We start from the raw sequence: 23,519 nt of genomic DNA, 5'->3' as shown, positions 1-23,519 counted from the left end.
TTCAAGTTACAGGAGTTTCTGTTAGATTTACATTTTTTGCGCTATATTTGGCAAGAAAAAAATCATTTTTTCCATCAAAACCTATTAGTAACTTATTTTTCTAAAAACAATTCTCGAGCAGAATAGTTGCTCAATTAACTTTTACATAAGTTGTCTTAGTTTTGTTGGTTTTTAAAGCATTTTTGTGCGACCAATGTGAATTTTTATATGACTTTGTAAAGCATGAATTTCTAATTGCTCTCAAACGAAGTTTGAAGCAATTAAAATTTTTGCTTGACTAATTTGCGCTTGTGTTCTAGAACATTCTTTGACTTCTCAAGTGACTTTATTACGCTTCTCTTCTTCATTTCCAAGTGATCTCAATTGCTCTCACGAAGTAAAATTTGTTGCTAAAGTAAACGCGATTGTAGCATAAAAAAGCACCTGGGACTGTTTGCCGAGTGGCGATTTTTGCACTTTTTTCAAGTACCGCTGAGGTCGCGGGTTTGAATCCCACCCTAGCCAGATGTTTTTGCACCCATAAACAAGAATTTATCTAGGCTACAGCCTTTGATTTTATCTGCTCCGCCTGTTGTTCGGTAGCAATTTCTGCAACAGTCGGTTTAGGTTAAATTTTTCGTGTTCTCTTGCTTTTTTTTGCAAATTTAGCCAACTTAATTTTGACCAACTTTTTGTGACAGATTTCTACAGATATAGAAGAATTTTGTCGTTGAGTGTGACTTTTTCTTGTTTGCACAATTGTGAAAAATATTGCTCCGCTCTGAAAAGTTATCAAGTTTTGTAGCGCCTATTATCAATAGCCGACCAGAATCTAGCGTGCTTTTACGTCAAGTTCGCTCATTAAATTTTGAGAATTTTTCACTATTTTGCGTTGTTTCATAGTCTGCATTCGCGGCGCACGCTGAATGCTTTGACCTCCCGTAAGGTTAGGTGATTCCGCGAAGCTAAGGGCCGACGCAACAGCTCCAATAAACGAGTTTTGATTATGCGGTGCGCAATTGCAACTTCTCTCTCTGTTTTTGTACTTTTTTATCACCTGATTTTCTGATTTATTTGGCCTTAATGTTATGGTTTGTGATTTCTTTTCTAAAAATGTTTTAAAATCGCATTTAAAAATTTGATCTTAATTTTTGCATGATTCAAATTATTGAAAGTTAAATTTTCACAGTCAGTTGGGATCTTTTTATTGTGTATTGGTTTTTATTAAATCTCACATCATATATTAAATTTCAAACCAATCATATCTTATGTGATCGATAGTTCCTTCAGATCAAATTTAGTTCCATCCGCATGCTGGAATCCCTAACCATCACCTAGCTACTCCCGAAGCCTAGCACTCGATGGTCAGTGATTTTTTTACCTAAGTGCGATCCATCAGAAACTCAGATTTCTATGTTTCTTTCAATATTGCACACCGGATAGGCCTCTTTAAAAGAAATATGCGGAAATCTTTTGACCATGTAAATATTCTTAGAGTAGCTACTGCTTTTGATAAACATGATTAATGAACACTTTGCTTTTGCAGGCATGAACTCCCTGCTGTTGTACATGGGACATGAGTTGCTCATGGGCTGGTTCCCCTTCTCGTGGGGTGTTGAATTCCCAGATCATACTACGTTTATGTTAGAGAATGTCACTGCATGTGCACTGTGGATCGGAATTGCTGGATTCTGTTATCACGTCAATTTCTTCTTCAAAGTCTGAACTTAGCCTCGGATAGAGAAAGGCAATGAATTAATAAAGAATGTTTTCGGTGCTTTTATCGCAACAATGCCTACTATTTTTTACGGTGCTTAAATGTGATAAATTTAATGCCTCAATTATTGAAACCATAAATGTTGAACGAGAAAATGAAGTTGATGCTCTATTACATTTTGTAGTTATAAGTAGGCAAAAACTTATTTCGAGAGGGAAAGAGTAGTGTCGATCAAAGTGTCGTAGGATTATTCGAAGTTTTGTTGTATATCAGCTGTTGTATGTTAGTGGCTTATTTTTTACACTGCAACGAGGAAGTGGCGACGAACAGTTGAGGATGTGGCTAAGATTTTGGAGTCAGCTTTGAAAATTATTGTGTGGGAGTAAAAAATGCCTGATCGAATTGATTTTCGCCCGCAATTTGATTTCGCCCGTAATAAAGTGGATTAAAATGTATTTTTTAATGCTTTGTTGGAGAAGGCCAAATAATTTAGACCTCACGTTAGAGCTCTGTGGTGCTCTAAAAGCTTTGTATTTAATACATTGTCTCGTATTTGTTACTTGAATTATAAAAAAATCTGCGAACAGTCTACAAAATGGTTCGGTTGCTGGCTGGGTTTTTCAATTAACAAAATCTGGTTGAGCTGATTTTTAATTGATCAAGCCTTAGAGACAAAATAAACAAGCCAAAAACAGGCTCTGTTGTTTCAACTGATTTTCAGCTGATCGATCCTTAGAGCGCTGAAAGAGAAGGCACCGGCTTCGATTGGCTTCTAGTTTTTGAGATTTATCATCTTTTTGCAAATAATAATGCAGTTTTTATACGAATATCTTACAGCCCAAGGGTTCTGACACGTATTTCGCTAATTGCGTACAAAATGAAAAGTTACTTCATTGAAGCTATAAAAGTTGCATTGACCTCGAACGATGTTTGAAGCAATAGTTGTTAATGGATGTTTTTATGCAAATTTTTTGTCTGGCCGTTTTTCTTAGACCATGATTTCGATTTATTTCGTCGTTTTCTTACCTGACTAATTTGAGTGGTTTGCATTGCGCGCATTCAGCTATATATAAATATCTTGCTTAAATATAACCGATTGTAAGCAATGTGGTACATAGTTCCTGTAGCGTACTGGTTAATGTCTGCGACTCTCAGCCAAAGGTCGCGGTTTGGAACCCCTACTTAGTCAGAATATTTTGGGCCATAAAAGTTACTCTAGTCCGCCGCTTTTGATTTTGGCCTCGTCAGTCGTTCCTGAGCAGTTTTTCCGACTTTAGTCTGTTTGCTTCGCTGACTGATTTGACCTATCGAGGGAGACAAATTCATAATATGAAGGGTGGTGCTTCGAGGTTGAACCCCCCCCCCCCCCCGCTCAACCCACGCCCCTTTAATTAAGCTAAAGCTAGCCTCACTGTACCGTGGCTTGCTACTGACGAAGCCAACCGCTCGCCAATCGTTTGAGAGCAATTCGGCCGACCGTAGTCGGTTCTGGTTTGGTTTTCATCAATGGTGACTTTGAGCCGTTTTCTGAAGTCGTGTCGTGCTTTTTTGTTTTATTTTAAATCGGTAAAAGATTTATTTTGTACCCTTTTTCAAGATTTTCGAAAATTTTGAAACACTCGTCTTTTCTAGAATGTTTCAATTTATTTGACTCGTTTCATTTTACATTTTATTGAATTTAAGGTTAAAGATCAATATTTGATCAGAGGATGACAATAGAGCAAGTTCAATCTCGATGGGAAAATGAAATCGAAATCGAAACGGGAAAAGCCTGCTAAAACTGTCCTTAATGCCCTTAAGTTTATTGAATGTTAGATTAATGCTGAGTTGGTCAAACGACTTATATTTGTAGTTTTAAGATGCAGGATTTTTCATTTCTCAAATATTTATACAAACGCTATTGGGTTGTTTTTTCTCCAGCCTGTCCTTATTTTGTGATACAAGTTGCCCGCGTCTATTTTACCTCACTATGTGGACAGTTATTAATTGCTCTCAAACGAAGTTTGTAGCAATCATTAGTCCTGTCGGTCTTTTTTTAATGCGATTTTTCGCTTGAACGATTTTTCGTCTGACGCTTTCGACGTTTCGTCCTCGAAAACGGGAACAGGCAGCACCCAGCGGGCATAAAGTGCTCTTAGAGCCTTTCAGCTATGTTTCACAGCTCAAACTGTTTTGGAGACTTATACTTATACTTATGGTTTGAAGGGCGGTTCTTAGAGGTTGAGACACACCCCCCCCCCCTGTTGCCCCCCCCCCCCCCAACCCAGTGTTGCCCCCCCCCCCCCAACCCAGTGTTGCCCCCCATCAGCCCTAGCCACTCGTGGCTAGCTACTGACGAAGCCAACCGCTCGCCGGTCGTTTGAGAGCAATTCGCCCAACGTTAGTCGGTTATGTTTGATTTTTTAGCGAAGATAAAAATAAGTATTTTCTTTGAAAAATCGAAAATTAATCAAAATCATTTGCATTTCCTTTGTTTTTATAGCGTCACCTTTTATGTTTCTATCTGAGATATCACGTCATGCTCGCTTCAAATCAGGTTTTTGTTCATTCATATATGCAATGTTTATTGTGTACGTGAATCCTTTTTTACAATTCTAAAGAATTTGAATTGTATTGGGGCGCTGTCTTTTCTTACGACTCGAAGAGGAATATTGGAGAAGTCCTTTTTTAATCAATTTTATTGGAGTGATTTTTGAAGCGGGAAATGAAACACGTGAAAGCATTTGGAGTGATTTTGGTTGTGAACAAAAGTGAAGAGTGGAGCGAAAAGAGAGTGATTTTTGTTCATACTGATTTTTGTGATTGAAAAATTGATGTGTGAAAAAATTTTCTCTAAGCGAGCAAATTTTTGTTCACGTGCGGCTTTTAAAAGCAGCTTTTTTGCATCTTTTGATGGTTATGAGGTTTGATTATAATATTGTATCATTGTTAGGCTGGTTTTGATAGGAATTAAAGGTTTCAAGTAGTTAATTTGAGTTTAATGCTCATTTGGAGATTTTTCATCAGTCTTGCTGATTTTTAGACGAAATTGAATGATTTTTTGCCTGTTTTTTTTTTGTTTTTATGCTTTAAGTGGGATTTAGATAGAAGCTTGTTACTTAAGGAATATTCAGATACCAATTAACTAAAGTTTTCTTGGTATAAATCATTTTTTTCTTAGGAAAATTGACAGAAAAGTTGAGAAATTTTGAAACCATTTTTCTTATTTTTTTGATTTTTTTTAAATCTTAGACAAGTTTCTTAGCCTATTATGACTTGCCCATTGTTTTGCAAGCTTTTCATTGCTCTAATTGCAAAGGAACTTTATTCGGTTTTATGTTTCCTTGTACTATAAAAAACTCAAGTTTTTCTAGTTTTTTTGTTCAATTTGTTTTTGAAAGCCGTTTCTATTCGTCCCTAAATTTTTTATGGCATTTGTGGAGGTTCAGGGTTCACAATAGTTGTTCAGTTGTTTAGTCATAAGTATGGTAAATTTTCTCCTTCAAGTTGTTTCCGGAATTCTTCCGGCCATGTTTTATTTAAGATCTGTTCACACATTTTCATGATTTTTGAAGTCAAATTGAGTAGTGGTTTTGGTCACGCCGAAACAGGAAGTGGAGCGAAAAAGCGAGTGGTTTTGCGGCGTGAAATTTTTTCGCTCTAAATTTTAAGTAGAGTGAGAAAAAGGTGTTTGAACAAAAATTCGCTTTCTCGCTAGTGGTTTTTTGTTCACATGCGGCAATTTGACTTTGATTTTTACAGTTTTTTCGATTTTTTGGATGGGATTTTTTTCTAAATGGTTTTCCCAATCCATTCATATTCTGTTCTTGGTGTAGTTTTCTGTTTAGTCAATGAAAATTGACTTGTCCTGCTAATACCGGCAAATAAGTTTATCGCGATAAATGGTCTAGTCTAGATTTTGTTTAAAATTTTAAGTAGCAAATTGAACATACGTACTTAGGCCGCAGTTTTTTTCTTTACGTTTTCAGGAGATTTTCTCTAACTTAAGGATGTTTCGAAATGAAACGATGCCTTTTCTCTCTTGTTTTTATTACCTTTTCTCTCAAGCTACTTGTTTTTAAAGCAAAAAGCTAAGAAATCTGAGTGGTTTGGTGGCTGCATAATGTACGACACAAAGCCAATGATTTTTTCCCCGAAGTTTGTGTTTTTGAGACAACAAGATGTATACACTACTAGGTAGAAGACCTATTAATAAATAAGCAAATATAGAGCAAAACAAGGAGGCTCGGGAAAGTTCGTTGGCAAATAATGTTCCGATCCCGCTCAACCAGATTTTAAATGAAACAACAGCAATGAAGACCACATTATGATTCATTTGAAAAGGAATGCGATCTCTCTCCTTGCTGAGAGTACGCTAAAAAGATGCAAAAATAAGATCGAAATTGGCACAGCTCAAATTTACATTTATTTTTAAAACAATTTTTTCAAAAGCCTGAGACATAACAACCGTAAGTTTTTAACTTAAAAATATGAAAGAGTTTAAATTTTATTGCTTAGGACCCAATATTTGAAATCATTAGTGAAACTAAGTCGAAAGACTACACATTAGCACGAATACAGCAAATGGTGAAATACAGAAAATCCTGGAAACGGCGTTGAAGCCAAAAACCCTTATTCTTAGCTCTGAAATTAATGCGTATCTTTATTGGTCTTCCTTTGCACGTAGATTTTACCCGTCAATAGTTGAGGTTTGATTGAAAATCATTCTGGTCTGTAACTAACATAAAAAAATCAAAAAAGGAAAAAAATTCAAAAAATATACAGGGCCCCCATTGCAATCCAATTAATTTTTGAACAATGAAATTCCTTAACATGATCAACTGGTCCCGATCTTGATGCTTCTCCATTCACAAAAATGTCCTAAATGTTACCGAAATAGCTAATTTGACCAAAATCTTGTCAAAAATAGTTGATGACTTTTGGATACTTGTTGAGTTACATTACCAAAAAACCATTACGTGTCAACTGAAAGTTTTAGATATTTTTTATAGAGCTCTTTCGATGCCGAATTAGACATTTCATTTATTGGACTCAGTCATAAGACTACAAAAAGAACTATTAATTCATTCAAACCTTGCTTGGACGTAAATGAGACCCGTTTTAAACTGAACCTTATATGAAAAAGGACCTTCTTGTAATCATGGTAAAAGAAATGCAAAATATTTCAAAGTTTATACCCAAAATACAATCAAAATTCTTATTCATTACAAAAAATAAACTATGAGACCAAAGCGGCCTTGCTATCGCTGCGCGGCTGTTAAAAAAACTCATTTTCTCTAAAAAAAACGTTACGGAATAGTTTTTTTGCAAATGAAAATCTTAATATATCAAAAATAATTTACTTTTTCTATAAATGACGGTTTAAATTAGCCAAAGACCGCAAAAACGTTATTTCGAGAAAAACTTTCTTAGGAACCGGAGGTACAATTCGCAAATATCAATAGAGGGAGATTATGTTAGCAGTTTCGACGTACCACCGGTCAAACTGGACAAAGGGGAACAAATAGGCATATTTGATTACTTTTTTCGAAAACAGGAAAAAATGCTGATTTTTCATTAATTTTGCCTGAAATATTGCGAAAACAATTGGTTCTATCTTAACAATTTTTTTAAAGTAAAATTTGAGCAAAATAACGAAAAATTTGACAACGGATGTTATTCTCACGTTCACATTTCTTTAAACTTCCGTAACTCCTCGGAAAAAGCAAAATTAAAAAAATATAATTTGAAATTCTACGCGTGACATTTTTTCTAATGATACCACTCACAATCTTGCGCGATCAATATTTCGATCGGCGAAAGTTGATTGAACGAAAAAATCAGTTGCGTATATAGTTCCTGCCCCACATAAGTTCGGAACAATTAACTATCGGTTTCAAATTTTTTTGTGGAAACCTTTCGTTTTGGAAAATAGGATCCTGTAAACTGCTATACAAAAATGCAGTAAGATGAGATATAATTTCAGTAATATTTTTTGACGTGTATACTTTATATTAAATGAAATCTATGTTCAGTTCTGTGTGCTGTAAGTTTTTGTCGGTTTTGGTGAAACAAGAGATCAACTGCCAGAGACTCAAAAACACGATTTTGTTAAATGATCAATACGTTACGAAAACCGCTCCCTAATCCATTAAATCAAATTGATTCAGTGTTGAAAGATTTTTTTGGAACAAAAATGAGAGGAAATCAGAAATAAAATAGCTAACTGCCCGAATGAGGAAGTATAATAATAATATTAATATTGAATTCAACCAAACATGGTTACAACCAGCTTGGTAGTCCCCAGATTAGGGGAGAAATCAAGTTTCAATAATTAAAATTTCTCGAAAACTTTCCATCCTGAAGGGTAACTTTTATATTTTAATCTTTTCAATGTTTATATTCTATCATTGTTTATATTATATTCCTTTTCAGCCACGCTATTTGTTCTATCTTACATTGTTATCGGTCAGCTGCTCACAATTTGTATCATTTTTAACACCAAAAATGTTCTATTTTCTCAGTCGAGTCAAAACAAGTTTTTAGCGGCTGAATGGTGGTCTCATTGGTAGAAGGGGCCCTAAGTTAATTCATGAGAGAATATTCCGATCCCTTTTGTTTTCAGGTTAGTCATGGCATACAGAGGAGCTGGAATGGGAGGGGGAGGGGGTTACTATGGCGGAGGAGGAGACCTAGATATGTTGGGTGCTGAAAATGAGTCCGGCCTCCTTGAGACACCACTTTTCTCAGCACGACAAGTTGACTTCAGGTATCGGCGAAAGCCATAAAAGTAATTTTTTGTATCGCTATTGCCTATTAGTTCGACATTGCAATTAAAAGTAACAATTGCTAATATGTAGATAAGTTCGAACTCCTAAAAACCTATCGAAAGAAAACTTTGAAATTTTACAAAATCAATTGTTGCAGACTGAAAAATGGCATTTCTATCGCTTAGCTTTGGATGCAAGATACCACGAAAGAATGAAGGGTGAAATGTTAGAGGTGTTAAAAGATAGAGGGGTTAAATGATACAGGGGTGAATAAATTGGGGTGAAATGATAGAGGGTTAAATTAATAGGGGCGAAAAAGCTGAACACCGAATGAAGATATGTTTGTGGTCGATATGTTTCTGAAAAAAGATAATCCTTCCTTAACAAGGTTAATCAATGATGACCTTCTTATAAAAATCAATCAATTTGGCAAGTTTAAATAAGCATTTAGAGTCAGTTGAAGTCAAATTCTTGTATATTTTTGCAGCGTCATGTTCAATGAAGAATTAGATGTATTTCAATACTCTAAACAATAGATCGGGAAAAAATTCAGCGCCTTTTATTACATTAAGAAGACATCAATAAAGGGGTCGCGTGATCGAACTGTATGGCTTTATTTTTATTTTTTTTTCAAAGCGAGACGTTAAGTTTCGATAGTCTTCCATTTTAAGGTGAAATTTTGCCTCATTTTGCACAAAAGTCCAAGAAAGGTATATCACTGGTTCGAATCCCTTAAAAGAATTGGGATCTCTTGCAAAAATCCTAGAAATTAAGATTTCACTAGTTGAACTATTAGACCCTTCAATGATCAATGGGAAAACAGTTTTGCATTTCAGCCTCATTGATCCAACATCGTCAGTCATCACTCATGCACAAGTAGCCAATTCTGTTCTCTACGTATTCACACAGGGACTGGGCAATGATCGCAAACTATATCGCAAGACTATCGGAGACGCCTCATCTGCCGACTATTTCGACCTGAAAGTGGACCCTATTTCAAAAGTGTTTGTGAACCCTTTGGGCAATTTGATTTTGTTCACGACTGATAGCATGCAGACGTATTATTTTTCGAAGAATATGAAGAAGTACAGAAATGGACAGAAGTTCTTGAAGGATGTGCAGATTCAGTGTGTGGCCTACAATCGCATGACCTGCAGTGAGAATGTGACTCATTTTTTGGTGGGAAGTGCGAAAGGTGAAATCATTTCTGTGGAGTATGTCAGTGGAGAATTGACCTCCGCGAAACAGGTAATTTGCTGTATAATATGATAATAAACGGCGATTTAAAAATGTGCCAATCGAAAAAGTAAAAAAGTAAAATTTAAAAATGTGCAAATCGAAAATGTGCCAATCGAGGTCAGTATGAACAAAATGATGAAAGGTCGCCTATTTTTTAAAATAAGAAGATCTTGATGACGTGCTATTTCTCAACGCGAGATTCAGTTCAATTGCAATCATTCACTCTAATTCACATTAATTCCTCTCAGACGTGCTTTGGGTGCAGCTAGCTTAGGATTAGGGGGGGCTGGTCTTATTGTGTAATGGGGGGGATTTTAACGAAATTACCTCTTTAGCATCATGATTTTGGTTCATCTCCATAGCAGTTTCGGTAACAGATCAATAGACTTAGAGATCAATAAATATCTAAAAGAAACATACTGCGTCTGAAAGCAATAATTTACAACGTCAATGAGTGATGTTGATTCATCTTCTGTGTTCACGTGATAGATACACCAACTGAGGCCATCTTCGCGCAGCACAGAGACAATTCCAGTGTTGAGTATGGAGATGGTGTTGATGGGGGGAGTGTCCAGTTCAGATGAGGTGTGTGTCTTCTGTGCCAGCAAGGATCGTATCTACATGTTCACTGGACAAACCACACCGGGTATCCCATATTTTACTAAGCATCTTCTCGTTAATAGAAATATAGGATCATTATTTGAACAAAGAGCAACTAACTCGTTATGTAACAATGATATTTAAAACAAAACCTGATCAACATAAACCTCACCCCCCCCCCCCCGTGTTTGCAATGAATCCGCCAAATTTGGCTGCTTTTGAGTTTTTTGAAAGCTGTGTCATCATCGGTTTCTGTATACCCTTCTCCTTGTACCCAAGTATTTTGTAGCCCTCTCAATCTATGGAAATAGAAATAAAGCCCAGATGCCGAACGAAGCCGATGCAATCGAAAAATAAATGAGCTTTATTGACGGAGCAGAAGCCGTCATGTCTATTTTTGACATGAATTTATTTGCCAAATAGATCTTGTTTACTCGATTTCTTAGGTTTACTCGATTGCTTAGGTGTGCTTGATTTGGGAATAGCCACTGTGATCAGGCCTTATTGGGATGGTACAAGAAAGACAACTCCAGTCATCATACCAGTGCCAACCAACCACAGCCAGATACAGGTCCAGTTCCACAACAAGTCCATAACACCTACCAAAATCTACTGGTTTGCAGGTGAGGCCTTCTTATGGCTCATTTATTACGTATAGAATTGTTGATGTGTCGTCTGAGTAATACACTTCGAAAAAACTCAAAATAGTTATTGTTTTAGACATAAATGTTTCTTTTTGGCAAATATTTTTGGCCAAATTTTTTGGTTACTTTATTGCCAAATGATAACTTGGATTTATGAACTAATTAAACTGGGAGCTGGTTTTGAAAATTAAGTTATGGGAATATTGGGATCATTTTAATCAATATATAGAAAGTTTTTTCGACATGGAATAAACCAATGAATTTGACTGTTTACGCTTTCCGTACTTTACCGTGGTAAATTTTTACCGTTAGTCTTATAACGAAATCTACAAAACAGCTGCTTTCTGACAATATGCTGGTTATCTTTCGTGGTGAAGCCCCCTCAGGCCAGAAATATTTTGCATATACTGTTGCATACCACACTAAGTAATGATTTCGTAGCTGTCAGAATGTTCTTTTATTGATGCGAAGCTGTTGGCTGAGTGTAGCTTTATTACGCTTTTTGGCAGCTGCAGCCCTTTTTGTTTTACATTTGGTCACATGGAAAATATTAAAGTGTGATTTTATTCATTAACTCATTCTCTTTGACCGTTTTGCGCTGCTGGTGTCATTTCTCACTCTCTCTCTCTCTCTTTACTAGAGTTTTTAAGGCTGTCGCTTGAAGATGATCATATGTGACTTAACTCCCTCAACAGAATAAATTAAATTGTACACTCATAAAGGTAAGTTTGACGTCAGAGAATTTCATTTGTTTAGTGAAGGTTCCTAATTAAAGGCTTCTCTCCTAAAATTAAATGGGGAAAAGCATTATCAGTTCAATTTTTTTTAACCTACATGAACTCGTTTATATTTATCTCTCTATCTATCTACTGTGACAGCAAAGTCAGTTTCGCAACTGCATTCAGCGGTCTGCCGGCTATATTATTCTTTTAAGACTTAGCGTAAACATCGAACAGAAATTACACCCCGTAAGCGATCGGTTTTATATCAGCAATTTTGTAAGCGTTCGTAAATTTGGTTTGTTTGTTGTTGTAAGATGCAGTCATGTTTTGAAGCAGCTATTTAAGTGTTCTCCTTTTTTAACGAAAGAATATGTTTCATTTGTACTCGGTCAATCTCAAGATATGTTCAGTTATATTGCCAATGGTTCATTGTTTTGTTTTTCGTGAGTCAATTTTCAGTGGTGATGTAAGTAACACCAAAGCAGTAAGAGGAAAAAAATAGAGTAGTTTAAAATGCGAAATTTTAAACAGCTCTTTAAGAGAACGAGATCCGATTTTCGAATGCTTTTGCTTTCGCCCGGCAATTCGACTTATGTTGATGTTCATTGTCTCATTTTATCACCACTGCTTTGTCTACATTTGTTTTTCAATTCGGCCCTTTTTATTGGTCTTTTATGACCTTTTTGTTGATATTGACGAATTTTAAGTTAATAGAATTGATACTAAAGAATTCTTTGCCCTTTCTAATGAGCCCTTTTTCGAGTAGGGGTTTCGATTAATATCTTCATTTTTCTGTTCTATTATTTTGGTAATTACGGCGTCAAGCGAATAATTGCTGACGGAAATAATTGCTCTCAAAGTTTAGTTTGTAGCAATTGTGTTGGTCTTGTGGTCATTTTCTGCTTATTTTTGTACTATCAACATTTGGTCTGGAAGGCATTAAGTTTTACTTAGAGCCTTACGGTTTAATAATCTCTAAGTATGCGATTGACCGAAACTGTTTTTAAAGACAATTTCATGGTGTGAAGGGTGGTTTTTAGTCTTAAGAGTTTGAGCCCCACTTGCACCTCTGCACTCCCCCTCAACACTATCTATCCCGTCCTTCCTCCAGCTAGTGATTTCAGCCTCCTCGTCCAGCCCTCCCAACCACCTCACCATCGCTTGACCCCCGCCCCACTCAATCCACCATCTAATGCTAGCATCCGTAACCCCGAGCTGCGTACTACTGAAGACAACCGCTCGCTCTAAGCTATTCAGTTATGTTTTAATAACTTTGCGGCTGTTTGCGTTCGAAAATTATCAGCAAAATTTTGGGTCTGTCAGCTTTTGGACACCTTTTCTTGCTTGATTAATTATCATAGTGGTCCCAATGACAGCTCTTGTGCTTTTATATGGCTTTCAATTGTTAGTACTCTGGACCGGTTAGAACTTTCAAATGTAACGACGTTCGTTGATTATAGCGATAGCTTAGCGGTGCAATGATGGGCTTTCTCGTGATCGTCTTTCCGTTAAGTTTTGTTGCGTTCAGTGACGTCTCGCTCACATCAAATCGCCTCTTTTTTTCATGCAATACTCGACAGCACTGCGTGTGTGACTTCATTTTTCACACATGCTGGAGCATTTTTCACTCATGTTGGAGCATTCACACATGGTGGAGCTTTTTTCTCACATGTTGGAGTATGTTGGATTGTTTTTATTCGCCTTCTGATTAGTCTTGCTTGCTTTAATTGGTGGAATCAAAGTCAAGTATGGATAGATCAATCAATTTGATTAATAGCCGTCCGCGTTTTCTGAGCTGACTATTATAGTATGTCTATTTTTTACAATTCAGAGTTTGAATTGTATTGGGACGCTGTCTTGTTCACACATTTTGATGATTTTTGAAGTCGAATTAGATTATTGATTTTGGTCACGTCGAAACAGGAAGTGGAACGAAAAAGCGAGTTTATTTGCGGCGTAACTTTTTCAGCTCAAGTTTTAGAGTAGAGTGAGAAAATGGTGTTTGAGCAAAATTTCGCTTTCTCGCTAGTGTTCACATGCGGGAATTTAACTATAATTTTCTGTTTTTTTATTTTTTTCATTAATTGTTTTTTCTAAATGTTTTTCCGTGATGTCACTCCTAATCATTTCTAGGTCTTGTTTTTTTAATTGCTCTTGAAGGAAGTTAATAGCAATTATTGTAAACGTGTTGGTCTTTTTTATGCAAATTTTTCGCTTGAGAATTTTGCGCTTTTCTTCCAGAACATTCTTTCTCAAGTGACTTTTTTTTACGCTTTGGTTCATTATTTTTGAGTGATCTCTATTGCTCGCACTCCGGAGTGAAGCTTGTGGCTGAAATAAAATCGATTGCAGCATAGCAAGAAGAAGGGCTTGATAGCCGAGTGCTTCTGGTCAGGGAGCGGGAGCTCATGTTTCGGAATCCAGGTGTGGTAAACTATTTATGCACCTTTAAAGAAAAATTGATCTAGGCTACAGCCCCTGAATTAAATTGCCTCGCCTGTCGTTCAAGAGCAATTCTTCCGAATTTGGTCGGTTTATTATTTATTATTGTCAATGTCAGTTCTTTGAATTGTACGTCTGGACTTGTCATGCTATGTTTTTTTATCTTCGTCAAACTAAAAAATTTGTTTTGCTATGCAATGAATGGTTCACAGGTTGTTTAACATCTTGCTTAATTTTTTTTTACTTCTCTAGGCTAGTCATTTTTCTTGTTTTTTTTTCAATCTCAATAAATGGCGCCCATTTTCCGACAATCTGGTGGGTATATTTGGTGGGTGTCTTTAAGGTGTCTATACAGTTCAATCAAGACGTCACAACTATTAGTTTTTAAGGTGTCATGTTTATTATTTTCTAATTATCGTTGAACGGTTTTTAGAATTGAAGGAGTCGCAAGATATTTGTGCTGTTCTGTGGTCCTGTTAATTTTCAGAAAGCATCAAATAAGTCAATAGGCGCTTTGGAGCGTTCACTCAATTTTTTTCAAACATTTTTTCTAGGTTCTGGAGTGTTGGAATTTAATATGGACAACGCAACAAGTCAGCAATCGAGTAGCAGTGGTAGTTTAAGTAGCAGTAATGTTGGTGGCAGTGATCAAATGATGAAGAAGTACAATGTCATCCCATATCCGAAACACATTCATGCAGATGTCATTGCCACGTTAGTATTTAGTGTATTAGCACCCGGGAAGTTTCAACCACGGTGTACGTAAATAGCATTCAGTTGGACGGGCAATAAGTTGTAGGCGAAGGAGACTGACGTAACTGAAGACATTTCTTGTCTGCCCTGCAGAGTTTTTCTTTTGCCTTACAAACTTGACTTGAAGTTTAACCATAGAGTATAAATATAGTATAAAGTATTAAATATAGTATAAAATATCGTATAAAGTATAAATATAGTATAAAGTATAAATATAGGATAAAGTATAAATATAGTATATAGTAAAAAAATATAGTATAAAGTATAAATGTAGTATATTGTAAAAATATAGTCTAAATATAGTATATAGTAAAAATATAGTATAAATATAGTATAAAGTATAAATATAGTATAAAGTATATATATAGTATAAAGTATAAATATAGTATAAAGTATTAAATATAGTATAAAATACCGCATTAAGTATAAAATATAGTTCAACTATAGCATAAAGTATAAATATAGTATATAGTAAAAAATATAGTATATAGTATAAATATAGTATACAGTAAAAATATAGTATAAATATAGTATATAGTGAAAATATAGTATAAAGTATAAATATAGTATTAAGTATAAAATATAAAGTCTAAACCATAAAGTATAAAAGTTCCGATGTTTAACCAGTTTCTTAAAAAGTTGTTAGAATTTTTACATTGGAGATATCCGGGGATGGAGATTTCCGGTTTTTAGTTTCTGGTCGTTATGAGAGGGCTTCCGTTGGCAACTAATGTGAACGTGTGCATCAACTAGATTCGAAACATTTAGTCGAATGTGTCACAGCGCTAATCCAACTTGATGAAATGGGGAGAACTTCAGTAGTTGAGCCAATTCAGAAAAAGCATGCACGATTTGTTAAATCCTTCAAACACGAGTTTTTATTCTTACCTGACCAAAGTGGGGAGAATATAAACGAACATTTCACGCGTGGAAATTTGAAACGGACAGTTGAATTTAGAATTATTAAACTGCTGTTCTGTTGAATTGACTACCATAGTTATGATAACAAAGTTAATTATAATTTATTGACATTCTTTTCCAAAAAAAATCCAACTATTAAGCTATGGGCCACTTATAACCCTTTTCTCGTTCTTCGTTAAGGTCTCCTCAAGGCCTCTTCCTCTAGACGACGCTGATCAAGTACAGATTATTAAGATATTTCAAATTTATATTTTGTACAATTCATATATTATGAACTCTTATGCCTCTAACAATTGTTTTGTTTTAGACCCAAAGGCTGTGCGGTGACCGAGTTCCACATCCTTTTACTCTACGACGAACCGCGATCTGTTCACGCCCTCTGTCCCCTGAATAAAAAGGTATGCATCAATGTCCTATCAGCTGGAATATGGTAAGTTGGGTGATAAGTTTTTTTCAAGCGTGGTTTTCAATTGCATTGCTGTTATGAATTTGCTTTCATTTTTGTAATTTTTTTGTACCTCGACGACCTGAAAAAATTTAAGTGGGTTAGTCTAGTGTGAGTTAAATAGGCGAGGGAAGTATAGTTCACGTAAAATTAATTTAAATTATCAGCAGTCGACTGAGTTACAAAACAGAAATGAGAACAGTTTTGTTGCCTTCTCATACAAGAAAAGATTTGTTGACAAAGCTGCTGAAGTCTGTTTGGGACATACCGGCCGTATTTCTCTGGACTTTTGCAATATGTAGATCTTCGTTTGCTGTCAGTTGCTGTTTTACCCAAATTTTCCCTTCTTGGGCTATAACGGCATCAGGATACTGCCACGCAGCTTTACACGTACGAGTTTGAGCCAAAGCAATAATTTGTCAGTTTTCTTAATGTCACTGAAGCATTCCAGTCGCCTTATCCTTATTATCAATGCCAAAACTATGCACATGTTATCTGCTTTTCACTGGTTAATCACACGCTTTCTTTGTGAAAGAGTGCCAGGCGAAGTATGCGTAGCAGGCATTTGAAGTTCAGGCTCTCCAGTTTCTTCTCCATTTTAGATGTTCAATGTTTTGATAATGTATAAAACTACTGACAACATGAAAGCTTTATAAATCTGAATTCAAGAGTCACTGCAAGAGGATTTTCGATTTTTCGCAATACCTTGCTTCGAGAACTCATCTGCTTCTGCGTTCATCGCTTGAGTTTTTTCTGACAACTGCTGCAAGTAAGGCTTTTCACATGCTGTTCAAATTTCAATGCTTTAGATTTTGGTGTAGCATTTGGGTACTTCCCAGTGCCTCAGTGCAAACTCGTGAATGGTTTTATAGCTGATAGGCCGTAAGCCTAGCGTCGCTATATTGCAGTGGTCGTACTTTTTACTTCTTTTGTCGAGGATGACGCTTATTAATTGCTCTCGAACGAAGTTTGTAGCAATTATATTAGTCCTTTTGGTCTCTTTTTATGCGATTTTTGCTTGACCGATTTTTCGTCTGACCCATTTGACTTTTCGTCAAATGGAGCCCTCATCCCCCCCCCCCCCCCCCTATATCAGCCCCCTCACTTCACCCCTCGCAAATCGTTCAGGCCGTAAGGGCCACGTGCAGCCAACGAAAACCCCACCCCACCCCTCCATCGGTGCACCCCCCCTCCCGCTGCGATCACCTCACGCCTCCTTCATTTATGCTAAATCCACCATCACTAAACCGTAGCTAGCTTTTGACGAAGCCAACCGGTCGTTTGAGAGCAATTCGCCCGACGTTAGTCGGTAATATTTTTGTTACATTTCTACGCGCCGCATCCCGCAAAACAACAATTTTCATCTGTTCACGCTTCCCTCCTACGCTTTTTCGTGTGTGACATTTCATTAAGGTATCGTATACCTTATTACATTTCGATGCCTTATAACTTCACGATGCTTTATTTAGCCTCGTGTCAGCCTTTGTTACATAGGAGCTCTTTCGACCTCAAAATGTCTCTTGCAAATTAGTCAAAACTCATAGCTATTGATTGTACCAGAAGATGTCACACACAAAAAGCAGAAGATCAGCATGAACAGCTGTACAAAATAAAGCTAAAAAAGAAAAACGGTTCTGAGTTGAGATACTAGAGAGTTATAATGTATAATAAGTCGTGCTTGATTTCTGACTTACTTCTCTCAATGTTTCAACTGAATAGATTTTAAATTGTTTCACGCATTGAATTACGTAATGTAGTGAATATGGTCAAAGTCAAAAGGACAAAATCAAAAGAAACGGGATAAGCATACAAAGCCCGGTTATTAAGTCATAATGCATTAGGTTATCAAAGTTCTTAAAGCGATTGCTAGCTGGCATTAGTATTGTACTCAATAGCCTTCAGTTTAGAAGATGAATTAAGTGTCATGTTAGAATCCAGCCGAATGTGCAGAATTTGCACACCAAATAAGAAGTCGCGAGATTCACGTTTGACTCTTGACTTACATGACTCACTTTTTCAACCGGATGGATTTTAAATTCTTTCAATCATTGAATTAGGCAATGTGAATACGGTCAATGTCAAAAGAGCACAATCAAAAGAAAAGGAATAAAAATGATAAATCGGGCGATCAGTAAGTCATAGTGCATTATGTTATCAATGCTAATTAGAGGCATTATTAGCTGGCATTCATTTTAAGCTTGGTTGCTTTCAATTTAGAAGCAAATTAGAATTAATTGTAGTTTTCTTGTTTCGAACTCAGACACAAAATTAGAACATTTTTGACACTTAAAAATTCTGTCAATTTTTCTTTTTTGTTTGAAACTAAATGTGCGTCAACGGCTGTATCTTCCAACAATTTGCCAACTATGTTTGCGTCAGCATCTCAATCAACTCAGCTAGCTGTCTGTTTAATTGTTCTTGAACGAACTTCATGGCAATTGTTGTAAACGTGTTGGTCTTTTTTAACGCAAATTTTTCGCTTGACCATTCTGCGTTTTTCTTCTAGAACATTCTTTGGCTTTTCAAGTGACTTTTTCATGCTTTTTAATAGCCGCCCTCATCTTCTCAGCCGGCTATTATAGCGCTCCTATTTTTTTTTACTTCGTCGAATAAAAAAATGTTTCGCTTTACCTCATTTTGCCGCCTTTTCAGCATTTTGCGTGAAATCTTTTTGACTTCTCTAGGCTAGTTTCTCTCTTCTCTCATTCTGCTAAAAGTGATTTTGAACATCAGTTGCTCAGCAAAGCAATTCAAAATGAACAGAGTCAGTATAAAAAATTTAAGTCAGAAATAGAAACGGGATAAACCCATAAAGCCCAATTTTAGATGCCCGCTATTTGAACGTCGTTCCTATAAGTATTAGTTACCTCTCTCTAATGCTTATTGTTATTGATAATAGCCGCTGTAGCCTCTCTCTAAGAAACAGAAGTATGTTCAACTACGAAATGCCATCAAAATAAATCGGACTTAAAAAAATGTTTTTGTACAAAAATCTTTTTTTTTCAATATCTTCTGTTATTTCAATCCCAATTATGCTTATTGGAATCAACGGCGGCTATTTTCCGGCAATCTGCCGGGTATGTTTTTCATTTTTGAGTGATCTCTTTTGCTCTCACTCCGAAGTAACGCTTGTTGCTAAAATGAAATCGATTGCAGCATAGCAAGAAGAAGGACCTGATAGTCGACTGGGCAGTGCTTCTGGTCAGGGAGCGGGAGGTCAATGGTTCGAATCACGGCGTGGTAAACTGTTTTTTCACCCTTAATGAAAGATTTATCTAGGCTACAGCTCCTTAATTAAATTGCCTCTCCTGTCGTTCAGGAGCAATTCTTCCGGCATTAGTCGGTTTATGTTTCTATGTTTAATGTGTTCGAAATCTTCTCTTCAGCTATTCCGGCACAGGTTCCTGCCTTTCCTCTCTATAATCCTGTCGACATTGAAGATAGTTCTCTGTCTATGCGGTTGTACAATGAGTAGTGATCAAGCTTGACGCCCATGTTTCTGTCTTATTGACGTTAATTGCTAGACCTAAGTTATCCGCTGCTTGTTCAATCGTATTATGCACATTTTCCTCTACCTCATTGTAAGAGATAGTAACAGAGCAACGTCATCAGCAAAACCGAGATGCTCTACTCGCAGCAGTTGTTTAACTTCGATTCCTCCTTGCAGAGATAGATCACAGTTATTTAATAACTAGAGCGAACTGAAGCGGTGACGATAAATGACCTTGATGCACTATAGTTCTGTCAAAAGAATCGCCTACTGGTTCTTCGACGTCGACGTGACATTTGAAGTCGTCGCAGCTGTTTTTTGACAAAAGGGAAGATTTTTACGGGAGCTCTTAGTGCCTAATTATCGGGTAAACTTGCTGCAACTTTGCAGTCAGGATGATTATGATTTCAGGTGATGTTCAGTGACTCGCTGCCTCGACTGACCCCGTACTCCTCATCCTCCTCTCTGTTTGGACTGTGTAAAGACAGTTTCAAAGACGAGCAGTATTTAATCACCGATAAAGCCATACACAAGTACTTTCCACTGCAAGAGGACAGACACATATGGAGAATACACTTAGGTTGGTTCCTTGTAGTTTTTTGCCTCACTGATTTAGTTTTCATAATAAGGTGAACAGCCCGCCCTCGCCTATTTCGTTGACTTACTTCGAAGGGGACATGTTGTGATTTTTGTGGCAGAATTGAGGCGCGCACTTCGGAAAATCTTCATGTTTAACAGTTGAGTGCGTGGTATTCTTGTACTTTTGTCACTTTGTTGAGCTCAATATTAAATGAAGATTGCCCTGTGAAAAAGATCAATTTCAAAAGTTATATACGGCTAGTGATGTTAAAATAAACCCAGAACGATATAGTAATCTAGTAGTGTACACCACTCCTTTAGCAGTAAAAAGAAGAAGAAGAATTTATTTCTCTGATACAAAATAATACTAGCAACACAAAGTCTAATATATATTTAGCACAGAGGGGACAGCAGACGGAACCAATTAGTTCACTTGAAGCTGCCCTAATCCAATAACATTGTATTGCAGAAAATGAATAATTATCAACTAAGTCCATTTAAGTATCCCAATCTCACCAAAGCAAGTAAAAAAAAACGAAACATTAAAAAAAAAGAGTAACTTAAAGAAAAATTGAAATTGTTTTGCATTTTAGCTACCTGACTGATGTAGCGCATACTGAGAGGCTTTGAAGTGATGCATGATTTGTTTGAGGGAAGGGGTACGTTACATTGATCAAGGTTAGGTTCTGACACCCAAGTGTCAAGATTCCAAAACCCAAGATCTATGTAACGTTGACAGACTTCCTCCCCCTGCAACGAACAACCCGCACCACTTTTGTGGCCAGGAATTCTTAGAAGTTCGTTAGGAGGAAGTCTGACTGCTCTATTCACTATACTATACTTTAACTATCCAAACACAAAGTCAGTTAAGTCTATATTGCCTAGAATATATAGATCCCTTATACTATGAACAATTTTGGAAAAAAATGCATTATCTATCTCAAGAGGTGTTTCAAGAACACCGTTTTCAATCAGCAAGTTGAACAATTTAGCTCCTCTATAGGCTAACGAACATTTTTTAAACCTGTTTGACTTTGAAGGCAATTTTAGAAGATTTTTCTGAGCACTGCGCGTTAAACGGGGGTTTTCTTTATATTGAAACAGGTTATTCATATATTCCTCCGAATGCAATTTTCCAGCAGAACGAAGAACACATTTCAGAAGCTCATATATGTACAGTTCATAGACCGAAAGAATTTTATTCTGGACAAAAAGATTACCAACATGCTCGTCTTTTTTCATGAAATAGATTGTACGCAATATTTTCTTTTGAAGAATATGAATAGGCTTTAATGCATTCAGCGATGTACATCCATAAACTAAAATTCCATACTGAATTATGGGTTTAACGTTTGTATCATAAAACCTCAGCAAGAAAACTCTAGGAACTAAGTGCCTTAGCTTGCACAAAATTCCACACTGAACACTAAGTTTTTTACGAACTGTTTCGATATGGTAATTGTACTTAAGTTGATTGTCCAAAACGATTCCTAAGTACTTGCAGTGCGATTGGGAAACTTGACACGATCCAGCTATGTTTAGAAAACTAGAATCTGGAGTCACATTTTTGAAATTAACATGAACCGTTTTCTCTAAATTCAGTGTTAATTTGTTATTTAACAGCCAAGTGTTTACACTAGCTAGATCCACTTCCAGCTCATTTTTGGAGCAGTTAATGCCCGCAATGTTAGTATCGTCTGCAAACAGAAACACGTCACTGCTATTACATGCCTTAGGGAGGTCGTTTATATAAATGATGAACAACAAAGGGCCTAGAATTGAACCTTGAGGAACGCCGTATTTTATATCAGACAGCTTAGATCTTACACCATTTACTTCAACACACTGTTTACGATTGCTTAGAAAACTTTTCATCCAATTTTTACAAGGACCCACTAAGCCATAAAGATCAAACTTTCTGAGTAAAATTTCATGGTCAATTGTATCAAAAGCTTTCTTTAGATCAATGAAGACAGTTGCCGTTGTTTTTTTTATCATTAAGTGCTCTTACTTTTTCCGTAAATTCAGCTATGGCATCAATAGTAGAATGCTTGCGCCTAAAACCAAACTGATTCTTGTGTAAGAGATTGTTGCTTTCAAGATAATTATAGATCCTGGAGTAAGCTATTTTTTCAAAGATTTTGCCCCAACATATTAAAAGAGAGATGGGCCTGTAGTCATTACAGCAAGCTTTATTTCCTGATTTGAAAAGGGGAAAAACTTTTGCGATGGACAAGGCAGTAGGGAAAATACCCTGATGGAAGGACATATTAACTAGTTTTGATAGATAGGGAGCCACTACGTCTTTACAAGCCTTTATTACTTTGGAACATACGTCGTCTAAACCACAAGAAGTTTTATTTGACAGGTTATCAATGACATCAGATATCTCCTTTACATTGGTATCATAGAACCAGATTGAAAAATTAGTGTGCTGACTGAAAGCATTGCTATTTAAGGGAATTTGAACACATGAATTGACGAGTTTTTCTCCAACAGAAGAGAAAAAAGAGTTCATTTCTTGCGCTATATCAAATGGTTTTGTTAATTGTCCGAACTCCGTTTCCAACATAGGTATTTGATCTGACTTTTCATTTTTGCCCTGAAGATCGTTTAATATTTTGAAAACTTTCCTCGAGTCACCCAGACATTTTTCAAATTTCTTAAAATAGTAATTACGCTTGCATCTTTTGCTCTCTTTTTCAACTCGGTATCTCAAAAGTAGAAATTTCTTTCGCAAACTGGCGTTATTCCGATCTTTGGACCATTGGCCATGTGCTTTATTTCTTTTGTTGATTAAATTTTTTAGATTGTTAGTTAACCATTTAGGCTTCAGATTTGATTTATGACAATAAACTTTCATAGGAGCATAATGATCAAAAACCAGCTGAAAACAATGTTGGAAGGAATTGAAGCATTTATTCATTTCACCCTTTAATTCAATTTTTTGCAACTGATGACTCAATGTAAAACAAAACATCTCAGACTTCACTTGAGATTTTGTAAACGAGATATCTCGAAAATTTAACTCTGGTTTAAAATTGCTATGTTTCGCAACAATTTCAAGGGAAATTGGATAGTGATCTGAAAAACTTTCATCTTTGTGAGTTTTAATCTTGCCTTCCACATTTTTTGTTATAAAATGGTCGATACAGGAATCCGTAGAAGTTGAAATTCGTGTCGGATCGCTATTTAGCAGCTCGAAGCCATTACTATTAATAATATCAAAATAGGCTGCT

At 36.2% G+C, this 23,519-nt stretch overlaps 2 protein-coding genes across 2 annotated transcripts in view; both read left to right on the top strand.

Moving 5' to 3' along the window:
- LOC142336513 (heparan-alpha-glucosaminide N-acetyltransferase-like) overlaps positions 1-1,867 on the top strand; it is a 39,716-nt gene extending 37,849 nt beyond the window's left edge. The window contains exon 14 of the mRNA XM_075385411.1: positions 1,526-1,867. Coding sequence (XP_075241526.1) covers positions 1,526-1,704 — 179 coding nt within the window. The 3' untranslated portion in view covers positions 1,705-1,867. The remainder of the gene's footprint in view (positions 1-1,525) is intronic.
- Positions 1,868-8,281: 6,414 nt separating this feature from the next.
- Positions 8,282-23,519, top strand: part of LOC142336514 (vacuolar protein sorting-associated protein 18 homolog) — a 38,837-nt gene continuing 23,599 nt past the window's right edge. Inside the window, exons 1-7 of the mRNA XM_075385412.1 lie at positions 8,282-8,444; positions 9,282-9,693; positions 10,174-10,330; positions 10,749-10,907; positions 14,647-14,806; positions 16,074-16,164; positions 20,113-20,281. Of these exons, the coding sequence (XP_075241527.1) occupies positions 8,308-8,444; positions 9,282-9,693; positions 10,174-10,330; positions 10,749-10,907; positions 14,647-14,806; positions 16,074-16,164; positions 20,113-20,281 (1,285 nt within the window). The 5' untranslated portion in view covers positions 8,282-8,307. The remainder of the gene's footprint in view (positions 8,445-9,281; positions 9,694-10,173; positions 10,331-10,748; positions 10,908-14,646; positions 14,807-16,073; positions 16,165-20,112; positions 20,282-23,519) is intronic.

This window comes from Convolutriloba macropyga, chromosome 3, assembly GCF_964194025.1.
Source record: "Convolutriloba macropyga chromosome 3, txConMacr16.3, whole genome shotgun sequence".
NCBI classification, from domain to species: Eukaryota; Metazoa; Xenacoelomorpha; order Acoela; family Convolutidae; genus Convolutriloba; species Convolutriloba macropyga.
This window is presented reverse-complemented; position numbering and strand designations above follow the sequence as displayed.